The 13,477-nt window shown below is 35.3% G+C and overlaps 1 protein-coding gene across 1 annotated transcript in view; it reads right to left on the reverse strand.

The window, feature by feature from the left end:
* PDZD8 (PDZ domain containing 8) overlaps positions 1-13,477 on the reverse strand; it is an 84,085-nt gene that overhangs the window by 48,781 nt on the left and 21,827 nt on the right. Inside the window, exon 2 of the mRNA XM_021699852.2 lies at positions 10,793-10,918. Within this exon, the coding sequence (XP_021555527.1) occupies positions 10,793-10,918 (126 nt within the window). The remainder of the gene's footprint in view (positions 1-10,792; positions 10,919-13,477) is intronic.

Here is a 13,477-nt window from a genome sequence, read left to right on the forward strand (position 1 = left end):
TCCCTACTGATCCGTATCTTTTACGTGCTTACCTCTTCACCTTTACCCTGTGAACACCTCTTAATTAGGCTCTAGGGCTTTAACCTTTCTCTCTATGCAATCTACCTTATAGGTAGCAATCTTCTTAAAACAAGTGTTTCTTAATATAACCTTGAGACACCTTCAATAACTTCCCTCTGATTAAAGGATAACTATCTTGGACTTTTCTGTTAGCAAATTTGGCCCTGATTTTTCACATAAGCATCTATATTTCACTCAGACAGGTCCCTGAAAATACAAATTTTCACTTTTGTCTTATTGGCTCTTTTCCCAATCACCTATATGATTTTAATTTTTTTTGTTTTAAACTTTAAATTCTAGTTATTTAACATATAGTGTAATATTGGTTTCAGGAGAATTTAGTGATTCATCACTTACATATAACACCCAAGTGCTCATCGTAACAAGTGCCCTCCTTAATACCATCACCCATTTAACCCACCCCCCCCTCCCTCCCTCCATCAACCCTCAGTTGTTCTCCATAGTTATGAGTCTCTTATGGTCTGCTTCCCTCTTTCTCCCCTCTTCCATATGTTCATCTGTTTTGTTTCTTAAATTCCACATGAGTGAAATCATATAGTATTTGTCTTTCTCTGACTTATTTTGGTTAGCATAATATACTCTAGCTCCATCCATGTCGTTACAAATGGCAAGATTTCAATTCTTTTTGATGGCTGAGTAATACTGCAGTGTTATTATTATTATATATATTATATAATATATATTATATATTACTATATATATATTATATATTATATAATATATATATTATAATATATTATATATATATTATATATATAATACTGCAGTATATATATATTATATATATATATATATATATTATATATATATATAATCCCCCATCTTCTTTATCCATTCATCAGGTGATGGATATTTGGCCTCTCTCCATAGTTTGGCTGTGGTTAATAACATTGCTACAAACATCGGGGTGCAGGTACCCCTTAAAATCTGCATTTTTGTATCCTCTGGGTAAATACCTAGTAGTACAATTGCTGGGTCACAGGGTAGTTCTATTTTTAACTTTTTGAGGAACCTTCATACTGTTTTCCAGACTGGCTGCACTAGTTAGCATTCCCACCAACAGTATAAGAGGGTTCCCATTTCTCCGCATCCTCACCAACATCTGTTGTTTCCTCTGTTGTTTATTTTAGCCATTCTGACAGGTGTGAGGTGGTAGCTCATTGTGGCTTTCATTCGTACTTCCCTGATGATGAGTGATGTTGAGCATCTTTTCATGTGTCTATTAGCCATCTGGATGTTTTCTTTTGAAAAATGTCTATTCATGTCTTCTGCCCATTTCTTAATTGGATTATTTCTGTTTCTTGGGTGTTGAGTTTGGTATGTTCTTTACAGATTTTGGATACTACGCCTTACCAGGTCATTTGCAAATATCTTCTCCCATTCCACAGGCCGCCTTTTAGTTTTATTGATTGTTTCCTCTGATATGCAGAAGATTTTTATCTTGATGAAGTCCCAATAGTTCATTTTTGCTTTTGTTTCCCTTGCCTCCAGAGATGTGTCTAGTAAGAAGTTCCTATGGCCAAGGTCAAAAAGGTTGTTGCCTATGTTCTCCTATAGGATTTTGATGGTTTCCTGTCTCACATTTAGGTCTTATATCAATTTTGAATTTATTTTTGTGTACGGTATAAGAAAGCGGTCCAGTTTCATTCTTGTGCATGTTGCTGTCTGTCCAGTTTTCCCAACACCATTTGTTGAAGAGACTGTCTTTTCTCCATTGGATATTCTTTCCTGCTTTGTTGAAGATTAGTTGACCATATAGTTGTGGGTTCATTTCTGGGTTTTCTATTCTGTTCCACTGATCTATGCATCTGTTTTTTGCCAGTACCATACTGCTTGATGACTACAGTTTTGTAATATAGCTAGCTTGAAGTTCAGAATTGTGATGCCTCCAGCTTTGCTTTTTTTTTTTTCAGGACTGCTTTGGCTATTCAGGGTCTTTTGTGTTTCGAAACAAATTTTAGGATTGTTTGTTCTAGATCTGTGAAAAATGCTGGTGGTATTTTGATAGGGATTGCATTAAATGTGTAGATTGCTTTGGGTAGTGCAGATATTTTAACCATGTTTGGTTAAATCCATCCAATCCATCAGCATGGAATGTTTTCCATTTTTTTTGTGTCTTCAATTTCTTTCATAAGTGTTTTATAGTTTTCAGAGTACAGATCTTTTACCTCTTTGGTTAGGTTTATTCCTAGGTATCTCATTATTTTTGGTTGCAACTGTAAATGGGATCAGTTCCCTGAGTTCTTTTTCTGCTGCTTCATTATGGTGGGATTATATCAAATTCAGAGTTACAGACCTTTATAGTTATAGATGTACATAGCTTGAAAGACCTGAAGGAATAATATTCAGCAACAATTCCAAGTAATTCCTCCCATTTTTCAACATCATTCACACAAATTTAAATGTCTCATATTTGAGCTAATTTCCTCTGAGCTCTCCTTTCATGAAGGAAAGACTTCAGCCTTCATCTAAATGATACTGAATTCATTATTAGTACACAAGATCTGTCCCAAGATCTTCCTGAAAAGGTAACATTTTAAAAATAATGACTTGCCCTCAAACAGGTAAAAAATTTCCAAAATTTATATATTTCTAACATAAAATGAAAAATTTTTGGACCAGATTCTTCCTTGATAAGATTTTTTTTTAAGGATATAAAGATAACAGAATGAGGGATTTTGGAATCAGACAAACCTAGATTCAAATTCTAGACAGGACGTGTTGGGCAAGTAACCTATAGATCTCAATTCATCATCTATAAAATAGATGTAATAATGCTAACTTTGTAAAGATATTCTGAGAGCCAGAAATAATGAATGCAAAGTGCCTGTTATATGTTATATACTGCAGGTAATAAATGCTATTAATAACAGTGTAAGTATTTGCAGGGTCATGCTCCCAAATATCTTCAAATTTAGCTAGGTTTTTTCCCTTTTTAAAAAAGATAAAATATCAAACATTAAAGTAAATACAGATAATATAACAACACCAATTTATCAACTACTCAGAGAAAAAAAAAAGTTACCACTAGAATAAAAAATAACCAAGTGAATAGAATCAAACAATACTATAACCTAAATGAAGGATTCACAAACCAATGCAAGGTAGAAATTATTTTGTGGTTATAACTTCTAAAACAGCTTGTCTTGTAAATGAATTTCAAAATCCATCATGTTAACAGGCTTCTCTACAGAAGAACTAAACATTTTGCTATATAACATGGACATAGTGCCATTAAAGGATTAATTCCTACTATCAAAATGTCACCTTGAAGCTGCCTCCCCTAATACAAGCATATCTCCTTTTATTGTGCTTCACTTTATTGTGCTTCACTTTATTGTGCTTCAGAGATACTGTGCTTTTTACAAATTGAAGGTCTGCGTCAAGTCTAAATTCTAAAAATGTTTGATTCACAAAACAGGAAGAACAAAAAGGACAGAGGCGCAAAAAACCAAACCGAGCCAAACAGATGAGACAAAAAATAAATGGCAAAATGACAGACCTAAATATAACTTAATCATTACATTAAATGTGAATGAACTAAACAGTCTAATGAAAAGGCAGAGATTGTTAGACTACACATAAAAGAACCGTTTATATTTAAATATAAAAACACAAAAAGACTGAAAGTAAGAAACTGTAGAAAAAAACACAGAAACCATACAAACAATAAACATAAGAAAACTGTAGCATCTTTATCAGTTTAGACAAAGTAAATACCAACACAAGAAATATTATGAGACAAAAAAGGACCCTTCATAATGGTAAAAGGGTCAGTATGTCAAGAAGAAATATGCACCTAATAACTACAAAAAAGAGATAAACTCATAGTCATGCTTAAAGATTTATACACAGTTTTATTCAGTAATTGACAGAACTAGACTAAAAAAAATAGTAAAGATACAGAAGATCTGAATGACTGTACAGGCACCCCTTACTTTGAGTTACTACACAGAACTCTGTCCCTGCTTTGCACTGTTCTGATAATGCAGGGTTTTGGTTAACATAGTTCCATGTGGAGTAAGGACTGTCTGTATATGTTTTTGTATAGTTTTGGGTTTTGGAAGTATGTTAATGCCCCACATATTAAAATAAGAATCAATAAGGATGGAAAGGCAGAGGTGGGAGGGAGGGAAACTGAAACTGAAAGCAAACAGAAAAGAATAAACCCAGCTATATTTCAAATGCATAACATAACATGCTGAAGGGGGAAAATTAATCTAATTCATGAAAATAGTACTTGACCATATGCCCTTAATCTTGGGTAGAGTGGGGGAGAACCTCAAATAAATCCTGAATTTCTTTTCTTTTAATTTTTTATTGTTATGTTAATCACCATCCATTACTTCATTAGTTTTTGATGTAGTGTTCCATGATTCATTGTTTGTGCATAACACCCCATGCTCCATGCAGAACGTGCCCTCTTTAATACCCATCACCAGGCTAACCCATCCCCCCCCCCCCCCCTTTAGAACCCTCAGTTTGTTTTTCAGAGTCCATCATCTCTCATGGTTCGTCTCCCCCTCCGATTCCCCCGCCTTCATTCTTCCCCTCCTATCTTTTTTTTTTTTTCTTAACATATATTGCATTATTTGTTTCAGAGGTACAGATCTGTGATTCAACAGTCTTGTACAATTCACAGTGCTCACCATAGCACATACCCTCCCCAGTGTCTATCACGCAGCCACCCCATCCCTCCCACCCCCCCCCCCCACTCCAGCAACCCTCAAGTTTGTCTCCTGAGATTAAGAATTCCTCATATCAGTGAGGTCATATGATACATGTCTTTCTCTGATTAACTTATAAATCCTGAATTTCTTTTCGTAAGTATGTTTTCTCTACTTATACAGACAAAGCAAGTCTGAAACTATCTGAGATGTATTACAGGATAAAGCAAATGAGTAAACTGCTGATGTTACTGGGAGCCAGGGTTCAAGGGACACAAATATGAAAGGAGCAAAAACCAAGGCACAAAACAACCCTATGAGAATGAACTGGAATTGGATATATTGGGTCAATTCACGATTTCTAAATTATATATGTGTTGTATATATTATATACCTGTAAGTGTCTATACATGTATGTATTTGTTAACTGTCCACTAATGGGGCCTCTTATTATATATGAGTAGCAACGACTATACCCAACACCCAGATCTTGATTTTTAGTATTATTTTCTACTAAAAGGAACCAAGGCTCTTTGGAAAAATAGCGGATTCTAGGACTGAGACAGAGAAGATACAAAATGAACCTAGAACAGCTGTTATACCACAGAGTGATAAAGACCTTTTAAAAAAAATAAAAAGAAGCAAAAAAAGACAAGTTTATGTCAGATGCAGCATACCGGAGCCAGTTTGAAGAGGCTCCCAGAGGCCCAATTTGGGACAACTTAGGCACCAAAATAATTAAGGAGAGTCAAAGAAAAAAACAGGAATCCATGCATCCATGCTGATAATAGATAATTAGGGAATAAGGGAAGACTCCTGGTAATAGAGTAGAATGTCAACTGCTGTGGTTTTCTGTCTTCGTGTTAACATTTGAAAAAATTTTAAATGATGTATTTTTGGAACCCAGTAAAACAAAACACTTTAGAAGCTACTGACAAAATATAGACTTTAGAACAGTGTGACTCAGTGAAGAACTGACCTTAATCAGAATTTCCTATCTATAATTAGGACAGGCTATCCTAAATATACTGCTTTAGAGTACAGAACTCTCACACAACAAAATTTCATAGGCTTTGCATTCACCAACTACAAACTTAGTTTGTTTAAAATGTAACTGGTTGATAAAATAAGCCAAAGAAAAGAAAATATATCTATCATATCAATGTCTTTTAACATAAAGATGTATATGACAAATCCCATCTAGAATTTGGTGCCAGAATTTCTTTTCCCCTGAAGAACATGTACAGTACACCAGAAAATAAGAGCTAAGTAATCCATCAAGTTTCCTTTGCTGCCAGAAAATTGCTCTTTTCTTCTCTATATGGTTATTTTTTATATAATTTATCTTCTATTTAACTGCACATGGGCATATATTTTCTCTGCAAAATACCTCAAATCCTTTAAGATGGAATATAATTTATGAGATAAATTGTAAATCTAAAAATAATCTCAATATGACTGCAACACGAATGTTTAATTTAGTCTTCTAATAGCAGTGCTATGAATACAGCAATTGAGTTCATCTATGGTTAAAAAAAATCAGCTATAGTCAATGCAAAAAAAATTCAGAATGACTGTTTTTAAAAAAATTTGACAAATACAAAGTGTTAGAACCAATTTTTACAAGTGAAGTTGTGTTTCTGCCCCCAAGATTTTAATCGGGAAATTCAAAACTATATTTCAGATAATTAGAAAATAACTTCCCTTTACACCGTGAGACCCTTTTAAAGTAATAAAATTCAAATTCCAGGGGGCACCTGGGTGGCTCAGTCAGTTAAGTGTCTGCCTTCGGCTCGGGTCTTGATCTCAGGGTCCTGGGATAGAGCCCTGCATGGGGCTCCTTGCTCAGTGGGGAGTCTGCTTCTCCCTCTCCCTCTCCCAACTCGTGCTCTCTCTCAAATAAATAAAATCTTTAAAAAATTCCAGTTTTTACAACCAAATACACAAAGAAAAATATACTTTTGTTTAAAGATTTGTTTTCTTCTTGATAAATACTATGATTATATTAAGGCATAATAATAGAGACTACTGGGGCGCCTGGGTCACTCAGTCTGTTGAGCATCTGACTCTTGATTTCAGCTCAGGTCATGACCTTTGGGTTGTGAGATAGAGCCCTGCACTGGGCTCCTCGCTCAGCATGGAGTCTGCCTGTCCCTCTCCCTCTGTTCCTATCCCTGCTCCCCCCCCGTCACTTGCGCAGTCTTTCTCAAATTAATAAATAAATAAAAATAAAAATCTTAAAAAATATATATAGGCTACATCTGTCAAAGGCTTGCTATGCAGTAGGCACTGCGGGTTATATACCTTTCTCTGATCACAATTACCAGCAAGGCAGCAAGCATCCTTGCCCATTCTAGAGATGTGCAACTTGTATAAGGACATATAGCAGTAAGAGCACATGGCTAAGATATGAACACAGCACTTTCTACCTCAAATGCCAGTATTATTTCCACAACTCCAATATTTTCAGTAAAGTTTGTTTTCTATGGATACTTCTGATTTGTTTCCTCATCGGCAAAATGCATTTAAAAATGCATTTCCCTCTGTAAGTCTGAAACTACATCAAAATAAAGTTTAAAAAACGTCCTTACAACACAGCCATTACTTCAAATTAAAAAGTTTAAGAAAGAAAAAGAAATCCTCATAGAGAACTATGGTTGTCTGGGGATAATGAGTTTGATGTTCTATTTTACGGACTTGGGAAAAAAATTACGGAAGTTCTATTATTTTTACCAGATTCAAGGTCAAGTTCTACAAGCCTACGAAATAAGCATTCATAAGAATGTTAACCTAAAACTATTAACAATAGTAAATGATACATATGACATTATAACAACTTGGACATGTACGTCTCTTTCAAGCAAGAGAAATGTGAATATGCATGTCTAAAAGCTAAAAACCCAGGAAACTTTAACTCATGACAGCATGCTAATTTGAAACAACTTTATCCACATACAAATGGTCCACAGAAATGTTTTAATTTTAAATGTTTATGTTCTTGCGGGTCCTGGGTGGCTCAGTGGGTTGAGTGTCAGGTCATCTCATGGGTCGTGGGATCAAGCTCTGTGCTCGCTGGGAGTCCACTTGAAGATTCTCTCTCTCTGTCCCTCCCCCCAAGCACATGCTCTCCCTCTCTCTAAAATAAATAAATAAATCTTTAAAAAAAATGTTTATGTTCTCTTAAAAATTTGATCATTCAATAATTTTATTCTATTTGCCTCAAACCTTTTCATATCACTAAATGAAGTAGTCATGGTAAAAAACATCTCAAGGGTCTTAAACCTTTAAGTTTCCAAAATTGAAATGATAAGCATTTTTTTTTTTGTCCTCCCTCCAAAAAAAGGGCACTTATTTTTTCTTCCACTTTCTTTACAGTGTCACTTTCTTTCTGCTTTAGAGTTTATATCACACAAAATGAGTTTACAGTCAGGAGCAGGAAAAATTATTAAAATATAAATGCTTAGATTACAATAATATGTCCTCTTTAGTTTAAATCCTACAAACTTGGAATCCATCTGACCTGAGAATTCTACTTTTTATACTAAGAAAAAAGTTTAGAAGAAAAACAATGTAAGTAAGATTTTAATGAGAATGAATGTTAGAATTCAATTTGAAGACAAAAAGGCAGGGATAAGTAGAAAACAGTAATTTATTCTTTCCTTCATAAACAATTTTAAGTAATCCTTAAACTGTGTGAAAATAACACAGCACCACAATACTAGGTAACTTTACATGGTGGGGTTTATAAAGATAGTGACTGGAAAACGCTTTAGATAGTGTGCTTCCTCCCAAGATATAATCAATCTATAACCCCACCAGCAACATTAAGGCAAAAGAACTAGTTTTTAAAAATTCCTGGCACACTCTTAAATGAATAAGTAAAATCTAAAAAAAAAAGGGGGGGCACCTGGGTGGCTCAGATGGTTAAGCGCCTGCCCTCAGCTCAGGTCATGATCTCCAGGTCCTGGGATTGAGCCCCATGTTGGGCTCCCAGCTCAGCGAGGAGTGTGCTTCTCCCTCTCCCTCTGCCTCTACCTCTCCCCCTGCTTGTGCTCTGTCTCTGTCGGTCTCTCCCTCAAATGAATAAATAAAATCTTTTAAAAAAAAATAAATAAAAATTCCTAGCACATTATCTCTTTATTACACATCATCTACATCATAGTAAACAAATGTATGTTGAATAAGTGAATAATAAATCTCCTTCAAGGCTATCTTTGCAGGTTTGGGGAGGGGTAGATGAGTAGGTAGATTCGGAGAGTTAAGAAATTCTGTCCAAAATTGCCCTTCTAATATTTAAAAGTTGCTATGACTATTTTGGAAAAGATAATCCAATGGTATGATTGTGAATCTACAAGAAATGTGAATCTACAAGAAAATTCACTGAAAGAAAAAAAAACATCTGGTCAAAATTTCCTTAGACACAAATCACTTGAAAAATGTCCTTCCTAATGTTAATGTGACAAACCCAAATTATAATTAGATATTTAATACTCATGTTTACATACCGTATTAGCTTAGCCAATTCAAATTCAGACTTGTGTAGAGCTGTTTTTATTGTGTCATTTAACTGTACACTACAGTCCCTTTTACAAAATCTACAGCATATTTAGTCTTTGATAAGAGAATTCCTTTTCAAACAGTCTTTCTGACATAATGATGTACAATACTGAATCATTCCAACACAAAACAAAAAAAATGTTTAGCACATTCTTAGTATACTTAAAATTAACCTATTAGCAAGGACACAAATATATTAGGTACAAAATATAACTATGTACTCAGGCACTTGTTTTTATTATGGGCGGGAAATAAAAATAGAAGTGATAAGTACCAAATAAGTGGTATAAACAAGTGTCATAGAAATGTAGCATAAGGGCAGTATACTTGTACTTGAAATGATCAGGAGACACATTAAAGAGGCAGGTGCTGAAGTCGATCTAGGAAGTTTGGTTTCAAGAAACAGAAAATGGGATAGGGCCTTCAGCCTGGAAAACAGTGGGGAGTCAACATAAGAAGCTTAGTATGGTAAAACATCTAAGGCAGGGAATAGTGAACTATGGTCCATGGGCCAAATCCAGCCCCCTGCTTGTTTTTGTGTAGCCTATAAACTACCATAGGTTTTCACATTTTTAAATGATTGAAAAAAATTAAAAGAATATTTCATGACACACGAAAATTATGAAATTCACATGTAGAGTTTTATGGGTACACAGCCATACCATGTACTATGACTGCTTTCATACTATATGGCCGAGCAACAGAGACCATGTGAATCGTAAAGCCTAAAATATTTACTATCTAGCCCTTGAGAGAGAAAGTTTACCAACATCTTCCTTTAGGAAAGCCTATGTGGCTGAGGCACTCTGAGTGAGGGGCTGAGAGGAGAAAGAGGCAAGAGGGGCATGCAGACCATTGCAAGGATTTGGGTCTATATTCTAGTAACGGGGAAGCCATTAAAGAATTTTAAGTAGGAAAGTGACAAGAGATTTGCATTTTAAAAAGGCCATTCTGGTGGTTATATCGGTAACCAGTATTAGGAGAAAAGTAAGGAGGTTAGTGTGGTAAGTAGTTTAAGCAAGATATGAACACAGTTTAGACTACAGGGCAGGCAAAGTAAAATAAGGAGGCTGGGCAAGATTATTTCTGAGATCCCTTTCAGCTCTAAAATTTTAAGAATCACAGGGCTTTCTAAGCATTTCTGATTGGTATTTCCAATTATCACATAACAAGTCTCAAAAATGTTATACTATAAACAGCTCTCCAATAGTTAGTAAATTAGAAATATGCCAACAGAGCATCAAGCATTTAAAAAGTCTGGGACTTACTGAAGGACAAATGATCCTCTCCATTAAAATGCTTTCTTAAAATATGGTTTATATTTTTTGCAAGCTGGAAAGGACTAGTTTTATGAAATTTATGATTAAAGATTTACTGATCATACATAATAAATTAACACAAAGGGGGAACAAACACAAACATGCTTAAGTATATTTTCATTGCACTTTCTTTCCCATAATGTAGCAATGATGAAATAAAGAACATACCTGCTACATTCTAACAATGTAATTTTAAGGCGGCCTTCAGTAAGTGCCCATTGTTGTATATGGATATGCTCTTCTTCATCTTCTTCAAATCCTTGCGAAGTTTGGAATGGAAAAAACGGCTTAAACCTGAGAAAAGTAAAGATAAGTCTAAATTTTTGGACAATAAACACCACAGTTTAAAGAGTAATAACAAAACCTACCTGTAGGAAAGCGATGTAGAACAAAAACCTAATACTGCATGAGCCCTAAAAATCCAAAGCTTATCATTCTCCCCTACAACTGGCAGCAGATGGTGTCTTCTCTCTGGCACCCAGACCTCCTGCCTTTTTTTTTTTTTTGCATGCCCTCATTGACAAGGCAAGACACTTAGAAAAAAGAAAAAGAAAATCTAAAGACCACCATTAGGTCCTGAAACTTGGGTGGGTTAGGACAGTGATTCTTTCTGGACCAGATGGGAAGAGTGTTTCTACAGTACAAGATCAAAATTCAGAATGCACTGTTCTGGAAACAATATAATTCATAGTAAGTAGTACATGAGAATGATTAATAATAACAACAATTAATGGGTGGCAAAGGTATTCATCAGAATTGTCTACTATTTGCCAGGCAGTGTGTTAAGAGCTTTCCAAGCTTTCTCTTATGTAATGCTCACAAACCTGAGAGGGTGATAGAACCAGCTTCCCTTTCCAGATGAGAATAGTCAGCCTTATAAGTTAAAGGATTTGTTCAGTGTTACATGGTGGGTGGCAAAACCAGAATTCAAACTAGTCTGACTCCATCAAAGCCCAAACACTTCAGTTACCTTATGAATAACTCAGGCCTATACGTGCTTATTCTTTTAATACTCTGGTTTTCATGGAGAAGCCTGTGCTGAGTTATGAACTACAGGCTTTAAAAACTTTAATTTGAAACACAATCCATACTCCTTCATTAAAGCAAAGGACAAGGAAAATGAAGAGAAAATTGGGCTCGGGGGCCTACAGTTTTCAATTCACCTTACACATTGTCACCAGACATGATGGCTTCAATGGCTTCTCACTAACCACACACAAAAAGAGACGGTCAAAAGTTCTTGGTTTCACATCCAAGGTCCACCACAATTAATCTTTCCACTGGCATTTTTCCTTATTAGAAACCTTCCTATATCGAAAGTGTAGTCACCTCATGTACTCTGAAGATACTATGCACATTCCTGCTTTCAGGCCCTCTGAACTAACTGGATGTTTTCCCTACTTCTCAAAGCCTAGCCAAATCCTAAACGCTTTTCGTAATCGGCTTTAGGTCCCAGATCACAGCAGAGCACATGCACTGCTTTCACTCTTCTTTATTTTGCAGTCACTTAAACTGCTGTGCATTTATGCCTTGAAATCTCAAACGTGACCTGGTCTCACACTGTTTGTACCCTTCAGGCAAATAATCAGGACTCAAGTATGTGTTGAGCTGATTTATAAAAATCCAACACTAAAAATGAAATAAACATTTAGAATATATTAATAGCCCACTACAGTTTATACCGGAAGATATTGATAGAGGGGGAGAAATACTGTTTTACAGTTTCCCAATGAACAGGAGAAAAGGAAAACTTTTTAGGGAAAGATAAGTAGGTATACAAACCATGTTCAGTGCTTTTCTCCTGCTTCTGAATTAGGGGGAAGGCAGAAAGTCCTCCTCAATTCCTTAATTTGCATTTGAAGTCATGTGATTCAAACTGGCACCAAATTTTTAGAGGGAAAAAAATTAGGAACTAAATCTATTATGTTAATACATTATTGTAGTTGAGTGCTTTTAACACACAAGTCTTATGGCTCCTGTAGAACACATCACTGTCACTCCATAAAACATTACAAAGATCACTATACTATACACAATCAACTTTGAATGTAACAATCCAGCTAAATCACAGCTGCTCTATGAATCAACTTTTCTTGTCATATATAAACTTAAAATTCAATAAAAACATTTCCCACAGGTGTGTGACTTCAATGTTCTATGGAATAAAGTCTAACTTGGTTTATTAATGCTGCTAGCAGTGTTTCCTAAAAGTGTTTATGCCACAAAAGTACACTAAAATCACAAAACTGAATTCCATTTAAAAATAACACACTAAACAGTGGGATAAAGCTATTTGTTCACCGAGCTAATAAATAAAATCCACACATTCACATTCCCTAAGGACACTTGGTTTTCAAAACTTTTAAGTCCAAGGCTTTAAGTATCCCAAAACCCATAAAGAAATCTAAACAATAAAGCAGGCTACCCCTTCCTTTTACCTTCCCATCCTACCACATTATCCTTCCTCAGAATTCATGAACCTTTTCTTCTGTTAACCTATCAACTTAAAAATGTCACTGTCTTCTCATTCAAGTTCCCTGAATAAGCTACTTGTACGTCGTCCTGCAGAAGCCTTAAAAAACCAACCCAGAAAGATCAACTTCTGACATGACAGCATGAAGAGCTCCACTGACCCCCTCTGCAATAAAACTGGTGGAAATTATTAAAATAAAAACAAAAACATAAAAAAAACATGTAAAGCCTCTGAAATGTCCCTAAGGGTAAACAGCAAATGAAGGAACTTCTATTCAAGAAAATCTACAAAAATTTGTTAAGAAAGGTGTGAGTCTGTGGTGCCTAAACCAAGACCGCCCCCTCCAACAAGCTCAGCAAGGAAGAGATGCCACTCTAGGC

This window comes from Neomonachus schauinslandi, chromosome 6 (assembly GCF_002201575.2).
Source record: "Neomonachus schauinslandi chromosome 6, ASM220157v2, whole genome shotgun sequence".
In the NCBI taxonomy this organism is placed as follows: Eukaryota; Metazoa; Chordata; class Mammalia; order Carnivora; family Phocidae; genus Neomonachus; species Neomonachus schauinslandi.